Genomic DNA, 16,221 nt, shown 5'->3' on the forward strand with positions numbered 1-16,221 from the left:
GTACTGGAATTTTTCTTTCACCATAAAAGAAACACCGATAAAAAAGTCTAAAAACAAGCCAAAAATAACCCCAAACCCAAACCTCTGCTTGGAGAGTAGGACACCCCTTTGTGGATGTGGACTCGCCCGACGTCCCACTATGCTTCACGTTCAAGATGGCCGCCCGAACCGGCCACAGACGACAGGTGTCCATTCACTACGACTTTCGGGCCATCAACGAGCAGAAAGTCGAGGACATCACCCTCGAATTTTTCTACAAGCCGCATACGATAACCCTCTTGACTGCCTGTGTGCTCGGATCGCTGTACATCGCCTTTCTAAGGTACGTTTTCAGGAGAAACTAGCGGCCGGTGCTCCCACGTTTATTTGCCGTCTCGTGTACAAAACGTGTTTGCATACAAACTGCGTTTGAGTCATAGCATAAAATAGGTGATGACGTGATTCTTAAAGTTGAAATCTTTAAGAACCGCCGTACAATATATTTCGGTAAAAAGAAAGCTAAACCTGCAACAAAGCAAGAGCAAAATGGAACCGTTATGTCCCCTTCATGAATAAAATTAGAATAAATTACGTATGAGCTTTCAAATATTTATAGTTTTACATCCCGGATGTTCAACGTATTTGTTTCTTACAGTTTGTTATGAATGAAATTATATAATATGTTGAGACTTTCTTGTGTCCTGCACATAGCCTACTAAGAAGTTATGTTGTGGGTCAAATTATTACTCTGATTTTGGAATTTGAATGCCAGATCATTTCAGGGACAAAAAGGTCACGTTTTGTAACGAAGTAAGGTCACCTTGGAGTGGAAAGTGACATGTGACAAGCAGCTGAGACAAGCCTTTAAACAGACCAAATATTTGCCAAAATCACTCCCCCTTTTTTGTTGAACAGAACAAGATATCTGTACTATACTAGTAGGCTTCAATTCACAATGTCTCTGGGAATGTCATACAAAGAAAAAAAATTATCTGTTGGTGATGTTTGCAAAGAAGTTTAAGGTTTGAGCTAGTAGGTGTGGTGTAAGGGCAGAGCGTTCGTCTCAGAACCAAGAGGTCCCGGGTTCGAACCTGCCATGTCACCGATCTTGTGCTCTTTGGAAAGGCTCTTTACACGACTTTCCTGGATGCATGCCTGGCAAATCCCATCTCGTATTAGCCACAAAAAGCCAGCAGAATCTTCAGGTAGTTGAAGGCGTCTGCCTCAAAATAAAAGAAGAAGAAGGAAGAAATGTTGTGACTTGAACTCTAAGCTTGTCAGTCAATGGGCCAACTTTCTCACAGCCACCGGAACTCCAAACAAACAGAATTACTACAGTTTGGCATCTCCTAGGAGATTCTGTCACCACTAGTCAGAAATGCCTGGATTAACAATAAGCTGTGACCAGTAGGCTTGGACTTTAACTCCAAATGTGTGAAAGCCAATTAGATAGACTCTACCTATACACACAACTTGTTAGGCCTCCAATACATATGCAGATTTACATGACACTTCTGGAGTTGATCAGTCTTCAAGAAGGCATTGAGATGTCAAGAAGTTGGCGTCTTTGGAAAAGTCACAAGGATGGTGGATTGTCAAAAATTAATGGTGGGTAAAGACATCTGCCATCCCTTCAAGTCTTATTCAAAAGCTTCGAAAGTTCATGGCCACATATTCATAGGCCCCGCACATATTACTGCTCCCCGTGAAAGAAACTGCCTGATTCCTTTACAGTAAATGGGTAAGAACTATATAGACTCTCACACAAAGAAACGCGTTCAGCCATCACGATTCTTCATCTTCTTTCACGATTCAAATAAAAAGTCTGAAACTATAAAAAAGAGACAAAGGTGTGAGTGGTAGGCAGAGATTTCTTTCTGCAACATGTTACAGCCTTGATGTAGGGTAGAAATACAATTTGTGTACTTATATAGTGTCAGAGAGAAAAGCATAGCCAAATGCTTATAAGTAGGCTAGGCAGCAAACTAGCTTAGAAAATGGCTTCATTGTTTGTATTGTTTTGTGGAAAAGAGTTATAACTTTGAGAGCTTTTTATATTGTGAGTTGTAGATTACCATATAGCCATCCAGGGAAATTATGACCTACATTTCTTTAAGCAGGATTTTGGATGTTTTAATCCAGGTATTATTGATAGAATCTCACATTCACAATAAATCCACATGCTCTTTGCTAAACTTCAAAGCAAACCTGTACATAGTTTTGCTGGCAATCTTTTCCTTTCCTCTGCAGATTGTATGCATATTTGTATCCTGGGAATACATGTATGTACAAAGTCTAATTCACTGTCTCTTTTCATCTTTTTCAGAAATGAAGAAGCCAACACAGATGACAACATCTGGGATGGATTGCTTTGCTTGATTTTCTTCTTTATAATCATCAGTGTGCTGGCATTTCCCAATGGTGAGTACATGTAGTATTGGTACCATATGCTGTATGTATGTTACTTTTCAGAGATCTGTAGATCTCTACCTTAAGATTTGAATGATGGGACAAGGACTTGATCTTGAAAGAAAGAATTTCAGATGTTATATATATACATTGTACCTTTTACATGTGTTTTTTTCCTTTTAGGTCCTTTCACCAGACCACATCCTGCATTATGGAGAATAGTATTTGGTAAGTTCTATATGTAATATAGCATGTTGTACCTGTCAAAAATAAAAGATAATTCTGCCATTGATGGTACTGCTATATATTTGCTACTCAAAATCAGTAAATGCCATCTCTGATTCCCATAAACATTGTTCAAGGAAACCAAATTGACAATCTCTTTTCTGTGTAGAAGATTGAGAAGCAGGCACGTATGGTTGGAACCACATTGTAGAATCTGCTCTCTGTAACTCCTTTTGTTTAATAACTGACTACAATTATGTATATATCCAAGTTCTGTACGTTTGGGACCACTTTGTAGATACAGTTCCCTGTAATGTGTAGATATGTAAATATTATACATTCAGGAATGCATCTATAGCAGCGACACCTGTGCTGCAGTGCAATGTGAACCAGTCAGAATTGCCCCGAGAAAGGTGACAGACGGTCACCGAAACATCGGCTGAATAAAAGACTTGGTTGTGTAATAATACAAAGAGTCTCTTTATTCAGTGACCAACCTGATGAAAATGTTCATGGAGGCATGAGGTGTGTATAGTTGAAAGAAATGATAGACCTGTTTGTCACAGTTGTTGTTTTGTTGTGCTGTCAGGCCTGAGTGTGCTGTACCTGCTGCTGCTGGTCTTCTTGCTGTTCCAAAAGCTGTCGGACATGAAGAAGATGATGTACTGGTTAGACCCAGAACTCAGGAAAGTCGGACCAGACACAAAGGTGCAGCACTAAACAAGTTTGTTTATTTGTTTGAAGTGTGTTAAGTTAACTTTGGCATTGTCTTGAAAAGTCGTAAGGACAAAATAATTTTTTAAGCTTAAATTTTTTTAATATCTCCTTCTGACAATTATCATGAGATACATAGTCATAGAAAATTTCAGCTCTGAATTTTCTAATTTTCTGATAAAAGACATCATAATAATTTTTGTACTGTTATTCATTCATAAAAAAGAAGTCATACCTCATAATACAAAAAGTTGATCAGACAGTAATTGTATGTTCTCTATTGCTTTACATTCTTTGATACTGTATGTGCAATTAATCTTTGCTAATGTAGTTCATTTATCCATTTCTTTCATTCACACATTCTTTCATTCATCTATCTTCTAAATTCTGACTGGCTGACTGACTGACTCACTCACGCATGCACTCACTCACTCACTCACGCACTCACGCACTCTCACTCACTCACTCACTCACTCACTCACGCACGCACGCATGCACTCACTCACCCACTCACTCACTCACTCACTCACACTCACTCACTCACTCACTCACTCACTCACTCACTCACTCACTCACTCACTCAATCACTCACTCACTCACTCACTCACTCACTCACTCACTCACTCACTCACTCACTCACTCACTCACTCCTTCCCCCAGGAGTATGCTGTGAACTGTTCCCAGGTGACATGGGAGCGCCTGTGGGGCCACTGTGACATCTTCATGTTTGCCCATTTCTGGGGCTGGGCCATGAAGGCCCTGATCGTACGCAGTTTCGGACTCTGCTGGACAATAAGTGTCACCTGGGAGGTTACTGAGGTAAGTCAGTCTGCAGGTTTTTATGTTTTTCAAAGGAAACATGTTGCTTTTGCTCAGTTTCTTCCTCTTCTTCTTCTCCAAACCAATGAGATCAATGACCTGAACCAGACGTCTGTCACCATGGTAACTAGTGTTGGGTTACATCTTCATGTTGCAATTTTATAGCAGAAGGGATTTAAACTCCTGACTGACCATATATATGAATGTGTTTGAGTAAGAATTAACAGAGCAGATGATGTGCGAAGGTAAACATTATGAATTTGGAAATGTTGCCTTTCTAGTTTTTATTGTTCACGTAGTACATTATGTATTTGAATATGATGTTGGGAATAGGTGCCAAAAATTCATGTGACTGTGTAGAAAAATTTTAGGAGCACAATTCAAAATAAAGTAGAAAGTCAGGAAAATCTAGTTACAAATTTTACTCATCTCTTCAGGGCTTGTTCATTCAACACCTTTAACTAGTAAGGTTGGAATTTTACAGCTGTCTTTATACATCTGCTTGTATCTCATTTGTTACACCTGTTCATTCAGCACCTGTAATGAGTGGAAATGCTGCAGCTGTCTTCCATGCATCTGACAACACCATTTTTTATTCCTGCTTTGCTGAGATGTTACAACTACATGACTATATATCATAATGTCTTTCATACACCCTGTAACTCTCATTTGTTACACTTGTTCATTCAGCACGGTGCACCTGTTATGTGTGGAATGATGCAGCTGTCTTTCATGAATCTGACTACACCATCTTTACACCTGTTTTTTAGATGCCGCAGCTACATGTACTATATGTCACATAAATGATGCAGTTGTCTTTCATATATATCATGTGGTTGCATCTGATTTGTGACACCTGTTCATTCACCACCTGTTCTGTTGGAATGCTGCAGCTGGCCTTCATGCACCTGCTGCCTAACTTTGCGGAGTGCTGGTGGGACCAGCTGCTGCTGGATGTGCTGCTGTGTAACGGCGGGGGCATCTGGCTGGGCATGTTCGTCTGCAGGCGCTTTGAGATGCGCTGCTATCGATGGGAGAGCATCAAGTAAGACACTGTGACTTAAAGATCTTCTGGGGTGCATCTTGACGCACTTGTAATGAAGCACTGTGGTAAAACTTAGGCCTAGGAAAAATAAATGTTGTGTTCCCTGTTTCCCGACCGGCCCTAGAAAAAACTGCCAACCCTAGCCTTTTTTTGGGTGGACCCCTGCAAGGGACATAAATTTTTGGACCTGATCAACCTTTGCTACTTCCATGATCTGACACCTGAGTGATGAAACGTTGTACAATAAGTTTTCCAACATTGACATTGAAAGTAGTGTCCTTATATGCAAGTTTTACTTTATTGTGCAAGTTTGATCACTAGTGATTGCCAAAGTCTAATAAAAAAGATAAAGAAAAAAAGATATAATCCCTACCTACCGACCCTATTTTTTCAGGACTGAAACAGGAAACAAATTTCAACTTTTTTGACACAATGTGTATAACTCATGAGCTAAGTTGTTCTTTGACCTTTTCCTATCATTGTGGTGTGAAACTGAGACAGATGACTTTGTTATCCAGGGACATCAGATCCACCAAGGGTAAAATCAGACGTGCTGTCATGCAGTTTACCCCTGCAAGGTAAGAATGATTAAAACATTATAGACTTTATAGTAAGTACTAAGGTTCCTTTCACCACAATGATCTTGATGTAGAAGGTTTCTTCATGCCTTATATTACAGGTCCCTACCTTGTAGCATACACTTTGTACATGTGGGTCTCTATTTGCTGTTCCTTAAAATGCTTTAAAATGGCGCTGTTTCCTCTTAAGTTCTTCTTCTTCTCCAAACCAATAAGGTCAATGACCTGAACCAGACTGTCTGTTACCATGGTAACTGGTGTTGGGTTACATCATGTTGCAATTTTATAGCAGGAGGGATTTAGACTCCTATCTGACCATACAATATGAATGTGTTTGAGTAAGAATTAACAGAGCAGAGCATATACAAAGGTAAACATTATGCATTTGCTTTGCAAACGTTACCTTTCTAGTCAATACTTAAGTTGTGTTGAAAATGTCCACAGTTGGAGCCATACTCGCTGGCTGGATCCTAAGTCATCAAAGATGCGTCTGATGGCAGTCTACCTCCTACTGGTCATATGGCAGGTGGGTGGTTTAATGTATTATTTTTGGCTACACCTCTGGGGCGGAGCCCTTATATACAAAGCCTCTATATACAGTACTAATACTTCAACTCAGACTGAGAAATATGGACACTATATCTTGAACTGAAAAACTCCTTTTATTGTTAGTGTCTTGGATTCTAAGATCTTGCCTTTGGACGTGAAACGGACACTAACATCGCCGTTCAAACGTCCGAACAGCTTAACACCTTTCCAACATTAGCACAGCCCTAACTATTTATATTATGTTTAACAAAGGAAAACGTTTTTGCTCTGTTTCTTCTTCTCCAAACCAATAAGGTCAATGACCTGAACCAGATGTCTGTCACTATGGTAACTAGTGTTGAGTTACATCATGTTATAGCAGGAGTGATTTAGACTCCTGTCTGACCATAATACAGTATATGAATGTGTTTGAGTAAGAATTAACTGAGAAGACCATATGCAGAGGTAATTTAAACATTTAATGCATTTGCTTTTTTTATTTGCAAATGTTACCTTCTAGTTTGTAAAGCATTGCATTTTGTCTCAAATATTACGTTCCAAGGTTGACCTTTGATAAGACATCTGTTTCCTCATGTTTGTCAGATTTCGGAGCTGAACACGTTTTTCCTGAAGCACATCCTGCACATTCCCAACCACCACTACCTGACCTGGGGACGCATCCTTCTCATCGGCCTGGTGTCTGCGCCGACTATCCGTCAGTATTACGCCTACGCCACCGATACCGCCTGCAAGCGCGTCGGCACGCAGTGTTGGGTCGTCGGGTAAGTGTTTTGTTTATTTTTTCATCTATTACCTCCATGAAAAATGGAGGTATTGTTTTTAGTGCGTCTGTGTGTGTGTGTGTGTGTGTGTGTGTGTGTGTGTGTTTCCGCACATTTGTAGTCAGCATAACTTCATAACGCCTTTATGGATTGTGATGATATTTGGTATGCTGGTATTGGTCTTAGGAAGCCAAAGGTCAAGGTCAAATGATTGATGAGGTCCCTCTGGAATAGGCTACATGTACTGAGTTGACAGCCTGACCTACATGTATTTCAGGGCAACAAAAACCTGTGTTATTTTGTTCTGTACTGTAGTGTAGTGTACAGTGTAAAAACATTTACAAAAACTCATATATTTCATGGAGGTTTGAAGTCTCCGAATCCTTTTTTGTTTCTGTGTTCTTTAACCAGTGTAGCACTACTCAGTGGCTTAGCACATGTATGTGCTGGGTACATACATGTATATATACAAGACAATATATACAAGACAAAGACGAAATAAAACATCAATATCACAATCATAATCCATCTTTTAAAAAGATTAGTGGTGTGTGATGTTGTTATGTAAAAAATACACACTTTGTACTTGCAAATATACAAAATATAGTTTACCACACATGCTCAATTATCTAGCTAAGTACCAGTTGCAACATATATTCTCATTTTGTGATATACATGTATTAGTCCTTTGTTGTACAATGTAACGTTGTATTGAGCTTACAGTAACAGTTACTTTTCACTAAAATTAAGTACATGACAGTATTGTAAATGCTTCCTAGCAATCTATTCTTCCTAGGGGGAAATTAACCCGCTACCAAAGTTTAAAAAAAAAAAAGCTGAGCACCTAAACATTAAATTTTGAATACATGTATTTCCAGGGCCATCACGTTTATAGAGGCTATTATCTGCCTGAAGTTTGGGAGGACTCTGTTTGCTCAAACACAGCTTCCCCTGGTCTTCTTGTGGCTGGTCTTTCAGGTACAGTAAATTCGTCTAATTCAGCATAAATTAAACTTTATGAAAGGAGGCTTTTGCAGTGTTTTAAGTTTGTGTTGGAAGCAATACTGTAACACAAAAATGAGTCTTTCATTGACAGTAGAGAGGCACTACGAAACTAATGAAAATACAACTACCACAATCATTCCAAGATTTACAGTATTTCAACACTTTATTTTGTACTAGACAAAAGATGCATATATGTATGATGTGAAAATAGTTAATACATTTTTCACCCACTCCTCACAATCCTCTGCTATTATCAGATTGTGGGGAGCGGATGAAAGCTAAAAAGGCTTACACTCAGGCTATAATACATTGTCATCATCTTGTCTTTAAATTTTTACCACTTTTACACGAGGATAGTGAGTGAGTGACTTAATGACAATGTGATGATTTTCCAGATGGCGATGACTTTCCTGTGCCTGTATGCGATGGTGTACATTGCTGGTCAAAGGGTAGGTACATGTAATTAACAGTGACATAGAATGACTCTGTCTTATAAGACTATAGGGCTGGCAGTTAAGATTTTACAGTGGTCAATATTCACCAAACGTGGCTATATATGATAATAGAGAAGTACACAGAGTGCAAGAGAAATTCCTTACCATATGTTACATTTGATAAGTGTAATCTAATCCATATACGTAAATACTGTAGTACATGTGATGGCAGTAGATTTGATATGTCATTACATCTATTGTGTGGCATATAGAACCATAATGTACTAGTATGTTACCAACATGTACATGTAGCAAGAAGACTTTATTGCTAGCAACACTAATAAACAATGCTAGACATTAAGCTCTGAATTTACAATGAATAGCCACGTACAGCATACGTCAAATGAATAACTACACTCATGTTCACAGAATTATACTACAGTCAATGAAATTTTTAAATATCTGATTACATGTATTCTGATGATATTGAGTTGAATTGTTAGAGTTAATGTTAGCCTCTACCAGGCTTTGGGAGGCAGCTGGAAAGAGTAGAAATTGGCTAAATACAGAGAGATAAAACATGCTGGGTGTGTCAAATATGTACTCTCTAGCGGACCAACAGCCACCTCCCAAAGCCTGGTAGAGGCTATTAAAGGCATCCAGTGCAGTTTTTAGGGCTTGGAAACCAGATTTTTCCAAGTCAATATTCCAGTCACTAAGTTAAACCAACACTGTCCCGATGTACATGTACATATATATATCGACATTCATGGAGGAAAAATGCCCCCAAAAATGGAAAACGGTTTGATTTTTAGGGTGCCACCCTGGAAATAAAGGACTTTATCGTTAGGCTTGTTCCTGCAGTTTTAAATGCCTTAAGTATGAGATACTGATTCAAAATGTGGCATAGTATTATGTGTCAATATCATACAGATTGCCTTTTTCGGAATATTACCAGTTTTCCAGCCCTGAAATTGCATTGGATGCCTTGTCACGATCTGTTTTGCGATTGGCCAATAACAGACACTCTTCCATATTTCTAGGCCAAGGAAGAGACGGCAAAGCTGAATGGTTCTCACACAAACGGGTGTGTGACCAGAAGTGAGGATGAGCGAATGGCGGGGTATGACAGCGTGGACTCCGATTTCGTGCCGGACAGTCCCGTCAAGCGAGTTAATCCTGTCCGCAGTACGCGACTTCGGACCAGAACCGGGAAGTTAAATGGGATTTAAACGATTAACCTCCTTCCTACCAAGCCGGCCTTTTGGCGTAAAAGTTGTATTAGGTTTTATGTTAGGCAGGAGGGAGATGGTTAACTGACGTATGAACGCGGTTTTACCGGTACTTAGCAACTCAGGGCTCGAAATACTGGGTGCATGTGCACCTTAGTGCACCCAAATTTGGAGCTGTGCACTGAATTTGTTTCTGTTTGTTAGTGCAGCAGTGCACCCAAATATTTTCATAGTTTTACGTATGTAAAATGTATAGTAGTATAAAGCATATTCTTAACATCCAAGTGTCAGAAAAATAATAAAATCATTGTTGTAGTACTTCTCGTTAAAAATGAAACATAATTAGTTATTGCTGACATTCTAGTTACATGGTGCACCCAAAAAAAATTTGTGCACCCAATTTTTTAGGATGGGTGCACCAGTGCACCTATTCCCAAAATTGAATTTCGAGCCCTGTTAACTTATGTGCAAGCTCAACTACTAGAACTAACTCAATGTTTGAAAACAGTGTAAATTTGTTAAGTGATTTTGCTGAACCATTTGTTAAGCCGACTGAATGAATGTGCAAATAAATGTTTTATTTTTCTGAATGTTGCACTCAGATGACAATTTGTAAACCGTTTTAAAGTCAGTGCTTGGAGCTGTAAAATGTAGAACCTAAGATGAAATTTGAAAAAAAAAAGTTGTATGAGCTCTCTTTAAGCAGGTACATGTGTATTAAATTCTAACCAAGTCAATGTCTATGTTGATCAATTTTTACCTTCGCCAAGAAGGTTATGTTTTTGTTGGCGTTCGTGTGTCTGTGTGTGTGTGTCAACACGATAACTCAAGAAGGCTACGATGGATTGTCTTTATATTTGGTAGGTGGGTAGGTCTTGATGAGACCTGGAACTGATTAGATTTTGGACCCCCTGGCGGCTTGTTATGGTACTGCAGCTGAACTTCCGGTTTTGATATCTCGTGATCTGGACATGGTAGGGTCACTAAATTTGGATGGTAGGTAGGTCTTTGGCTGGTGAAGAAATGGCATGGCTTTGGACCCCCTAGCGGCTTGTTCTGGAAGTGCAGAAGCATTAGTTGAAAAATATTTGAAGGAGGATAACTCAAGAACCGATTGATGGATCATCATGATTTTTGGTAAGAATGCTTGACGTATGAAAATGATAGTTATGCAAATCAACAGCTAATTAGCATAATTAATGAGGAAATGCTATAAATCTGCTACCTTCCATGATATGATTATTCAAACGTGTGGCATGTGCAATTGTGAATAAGAAGAACATTGGCAGGTAGTGTTTATACAAATGAATGCCTAATTTGCATAATCAATGCGAATCGTCAACATTCGTCAAGGCCTAAGGGTAACATCATTTGGCGAAGGTATGAGATCGTGGAACTCTAGTTTTTAATTTAAGTGATTTACACTTTTCTTAGAGTGTACTTAAAATAGTGAGGAAAGCACAGTGAGTAATTTAACTTAAATGCAATTTCAAGACACTTTCTTTTGGAGTAATGTGCCATAGGTAACATGTTCCAGAAGTGATATACATTCTATAATGTTTACCTTTTTGCTTTCTTGACTCTTCATACTATTTACTTCTACTAACTTTAAGTTAGTTATAAAACCTTACCACACCATTTGGTGTATAGGCATTACCCATCTCATTTTGTATAACTCTTGATATTTAGAACACTTCTCAGTGACAACTTTCACAACATGTTTTTACAATATTCTACTTCATAAGTTTTGTTCTCCAAGATTTTTCATTTCTTAGTCGAGATCAAACGTATTCTATTTCATCATGTATTTCATGCATTTCTGATTCATGATAGGCTATTAAAGCTCACATATAAAGTCAAGTTAGCGGCATTGAATGGCGGACTGGCTAGGCTAGCGGACACGCGAGATTGAGAGGTTGTGGGTTCGATTCCTGGCTAGATGTTGTGTCCCAGGGAAAGGCACTTTCTCCATCCACGTGTGGGTACCTAACTTCAGTTGGGGAGGTAACAGGCGGTAGAAGGAGAGGGATGGGCTCTGCCTTCCAATAGACATGGGGTTGTGTGGCGTAATGGCAGAGCATTCGGCTCAGAACCAAGAGGTCCCTGCCAACCTTGTGCCTTTGGGAAACTTTGCTCAGATGAAAATGAGTATGCCAGAATGATCGTTATCATGATCGTGGGCATTAAAGGATAACGAACCAACCAAGACAGAGGATTAAGAACCCACTGCCCCCATCAGCCTGAAAAAGGCTATGTACCGTGGCCGACAAGTACAAGTCTGTGTCGCCTGCGGAAACACCTGCGTCGTCTGCTCGAACACCTGTGTCGTCTGCGCGAACACCTGTGTCGTCTACGCGAACACCTGCGTCGTCCGCACAGAAAAAAGCTGCGTCGTCTGCGCGAACACCTGTATCGCCTGCGCCAACATCTGCGACGTCTAGGCAGACGACGCAGCTTCTGTCTGTGCAGACGACGCAGGTGTTCGCGCAGACGACGCAGCTTTTTTCTGTACAGACGACGCAGGTCTTTGCGCAGACGATGCAGGTGTTCGCGCAGACGACGCAGGTGTTCGCGCAGACGACGAGGTGTTCGCGCAGGCTTGTGCTTGTCGGCCACAGTAGCTATAGGAGTATCTTTACCTTTTTTTTAGCAAAAAGTCACGTTATGTAGTTGAGGACACAGTCCCAGATATGCTTATAGCCCTGGCGGATATTTTTGTTCATCAGGCCGTACACGATCGGGTTCAGGGCGCCGTTTAGAGCCATCAGGACAGAGGCAACCATGAATGCTTCGGACGGTACCTTAGTGTAGACCATCACCATTAGGGTCATGGGCATGCAGCATACTGTGTACACGGCGAAGAGAGTCATCATCATTTTGGTGATTTGCCTCTCGGCAGCATTGGTGTTGTGAGATTTGGCATTTGGTGTTTTGCCCCTCCCATGCTGTCTTTTTTCTGTAGGTTTCTCAGTTGTATCTGGCACTGGAGTGACCAGGATGATATTTTTGTGATTAGCTTTTCCTGGCTTATTCTGGTTAACTGCGTTTTGTTCGTCATCATCACATGAGGAGGAATTGTCGTCTCCCGTCCAAACTCCACCGTACGCGTTTCTCGAGGAACGTGTGGTGTGGGTAGTTGCAGTAGTGGAGGTAGAAGGTCCAGCCTCGCCACCTTGCGTTCCACGAGAGAACTGCACAGCCCAACGTTTCGGGTGGTGATTGGCGTTGGCCATGACGCGTCTCTTACTCTTCCTGACATGGTTATGGATGAGCGCGTAACAGACGAGGGACACTATGTATGGGATGATGAGGATGAGAACGGTCGGTGTTATCTTTCCCCATAGATTAGCTGATCCTCCCAAAGCACATCGTTTCAGCTTTGGGTCTACCTTAACTTCTTCAAGGACATGCACAGGTAAGAATGAAACGATGGGAAGCAACCATGTGAGTGAAAGCATGATGACGAGGACACAGGTAGACTTCAGACGCGTGCTGTAGGTACAGACATTGAAGTACCGTTGGAGAGCGATACACAGCATATGACCTATCGACACCCCCCACAGCACGGGAGTGGTGTACGATTCAAACCAGCACAGCGCCCCTGGCGGTTCCCATTGGGGGTGCAGGAAGTGGTAGATCCACAAGGCGGCGTCGCAGGTGGCGAAGAGGATGTCTGCGCAGCTGAGGCTGACCAGGGGCACGTTGACCAGCTTCCTCAGGTTCGGGCGGGCCAAGATGGCGACGATGGTGAGGAGACAGCCGAGAACAGTCAACACCACGATGACTACAAGGATATAAAAGTTTTAACATTAGTGAGTAGATGACATTACTTAGCCAGATTAAATTGCTTTACGCCCGCCCAACACCCAGCCGCCCCCCGGGAAGGGGCCACTAAAGCCGTGGACGGCAGAGTTTGCGTTACACAGACTATAATATACTTTAATTGGCATTATTTTCGAAGGCCTGAAATCATTGAAAAGCAAGGTCGCATGTTCCTCATTTGTGAGTAAAGCGTGGGTTGATGCCTATCGTGTTCCAAGCATGCATATTCCAGATTTAATGAAAACCTGGCTGCTTTCCGCTATTTTCATTGTCTGGGTGCAGATTCCATAGAGTGAATTCAAGATTAAACAGTGAATCGCCCAAATGCCAAAAACTACTCTATGTACTGGGCCGTACTGAGCGTATTACTTAGTATGATCCGGCGTACATAAAACGTACACAGACTCAAAACGACTGAGATGCATATCACCCCCATGAAACTCCTTCCTCTTCGCCCCCGCCGTTCTGCTTCGCCCCCGCCCCGTTCTGCTTCGCCCCCGCAAAAAATCTGCTTCGCCCCCGTCGTTCCTCTACGCCCGTCAGTGGTTCTTACGTTTATAAGTACTGGCGGGAAATTTCACTCACGGCTGTACTTATAAACGCCAGTACTTATAAACGTAAGAACCACTGACGGGCCGTGAGGTAGGGGTAAACGTTTGAATGGGAAGGATTTGTGCAACGCCACTTGGCAGAAAGGTGGTCCAGAATGTTTGCCGGAGTATGGGCTACTTTAAATTTGGCGGCACAGCCTTTATTGTTATTTTGCAGACGATTTTCGTGTCGACTGTGAGCTGTGCCGCCATTGGGGGCTAAGCAGAAGGACGGGGGCAAAGCAGAATTGCGTCGGGGGGCGTAGAGGAACGACGGGGGCGAAGCAGATTTTTTGCGGGGGCGAAGCAGAACGGCGGGGGCGAAGAGGAAGGAGTTTCATGGGGGTGCATATGACGTGCGTATGTGTGCGTACGGATGACAGGAATGTCAATACGTAGCCTCCTTCGCAGACTTTTGAGACGGGCGTTAATTTCTTAGGCTGTGAAACCGTCTCTGCCCGGCCAAGTCCCTCGGCGGCAAAGCCGTCCCTCCGCGCGGCCAAACTCGCGTCGCTCCCCGACTAAAATTAACGCCGCCACCTCAGAAGTCTGCCAAGGAGGCTAGCTAGGAAGTACGCAATTCTTATGCGACGAGGATACGCGGAAGTGTACCAAATAAAAAAATTGCTCTTCTCTTTGTAAAATACCATGACAGTTTTATTATTTTATTTTGTTACAAATAAAGAAACCAAAAAGGCAAAGAGATAAACTTACCTGCTATGATGACAGCTGCGATGTACACACCTGTACTTATCACCATGATGAATACTATTATTTGTAGAGAACCTCCAGTCCTTCTTAAACGCTGACGCTTACAATATCTGTATGATGATATTAAGAAAAACGTTGGCTGCAATAAGGCAGTATTTAAACAAGGTTTAGCATCCAAATGCTAGTATACTACAAGTAGGTGAAATAAAATCCGACGTAATCTATTTGTCTATTTGTATCAACAACAACGATGAATTCCGATGTTTGTTTACAACATAAATCATTAACAATTAATGTTAGGGTCATTAATACAAATAACAATCATGTCAGAACCTACAATGAGTTTAAATATTTACAATAATACCTTCACGTACGTGTATCGGGCAGGATGCTGGTGAAAATCTCCCGATTATGTTATGATTTAAAACATAACATACTAACGACCCCACATTCTTCCATAGGCCAGGTCCCCTAGAATGACCATATGGAACCCAAAATATGGTTTGAACTATTGGCTACATATAGCGTTAGCATTTATATATACCAACCCATGTTATCGCAGGTGTTTTGCCTGTCCCTGAATTTGCTTTCTGTCTACCATAGCAAATGTTAAGGGGCAAAGAAAATCCCTCTGAAAACATCGTGACTTCGTGCCATTTAGTAAATGGAAGGTGGAAAACGCAACATCTGATATTGAATCGTTTGAACTATTGCAACAACCAGCACTACATTTTTCTCCACATTAAATCTATATACAAATACATCAAAAATGTTTGCGGGCTCCACAGTCTTTAGTTAGCGTGTGGCTCATATTTTGAAATGGAAGGTGGAAAACTCAACATCTGATACTGCATCGTTTGAACTATTGCAACACATGATCAAGCACCACATTTTTCTTTACATTAAATCTATATAACAAACACACCAAAAATGTTTGCGGGCTCCACAGTCTTTAGTTGGCGTGTGGCTCATATTTTGAAATGGAAGGTGGAAAACTCAACAAGCTGATACTGCATCGTTTGAACTATTGCAGCATCCAACACGACATTTTCCTCTACATTAAATCTATATACAAATACACCAAAAATGTTTGCGGGCTCCACAGTCTTTAGTTAGCGTGTGGCTCATATTTTGAAATGGAAGGTGGAAAACTCAACATCTGATACTGCATCGTTTGAACTATTGCAACAACCAACACGACATTTTCCTCTACATTAAATCTATATACAAATACATCAAAAATGTTTGCGGGCTCCACAGTCTTTAGTTAGCGTGTGTCTCATATTTTGAAATGGAAGGTGGAAAACTCAACATCTGATATTATCGTTTGAACTATTGCAACACATGA

At 41.1% G+C, this 16,221-nt stretch overlaps 2 protein-coding genes across 2 annotated transcripts; one reads left to right on the forward strand and one right to left on the reverse strand.

Annotated features, from left to right (window-relative positions):
- The first annotated feature begins 123 nt into the window (after positions 1–123).
- LOC109463976 (phosphatidylserine synthase 1-like) lies at positions 124–9,941 on the forward strand. The gene is made up of 12 exons (XM_019760894.1): positions 124–322; positions 2,306–2,400; positions 2,572–2,616; positions 3,203–3,321; positions 3,988–4,146; positions 5,040–5,191; positions 5,710–5,769; positions 6,214–6,295; positions 6,901–7,079; positions 7,958–8,057; positions 8,480–8,533; positions 9,562–9,941. Exons 1-12 carry the CDS (start codon positions 156–158, stop codon positions 9,748–9,750), a joined length of 1,401 nt encoding a protein of 466 aa, XP_019616453.1. The 5' UTR covers positions 124–155; the 3' UTR covers positions 9,751–9,941.
- A 2,466-nt stretch (positions 9,942–12,407) lies between these two features.
- On the reverse strand, positions 12,408–14,922 carry LOC109463678 (G-protein coupled receptor moody-like). Its single transcript, XM_019760529.1, has 2 exons — positions 14,877–14,922; positions 12,408–13,534 (listed from the first exon to the last, which is right to left on the reverse strand). Exons 1-2 carry the CDS (start codon positions 14,920–14,922, stop codon positions 12,408–12,410), a joined length of 1,173 nt encoding a protein of 390 aa, XP_019616088.1.
- Between the last annotated feature and the right edge of the window lie 1,299 nt (positions 14,923–16,221).

This window comes from Branchiostoma belcheri, unplaced genomic scaffold (assembly GCF_001625305.1).
Source record: "Branchiostoma belcheri isolate BF01 breed outbred unplaced genomic scaffold, Haploidv18h27 scaffold13, whole genome shotgun sequence".
NCBI classification, from domain to species: Eukaryota; Metazoa; Chordata; class Leptocardii; order Amphioxiformes; family Branchiostomatidae; genus Branchiostoma; species Branchiostoma belcheri.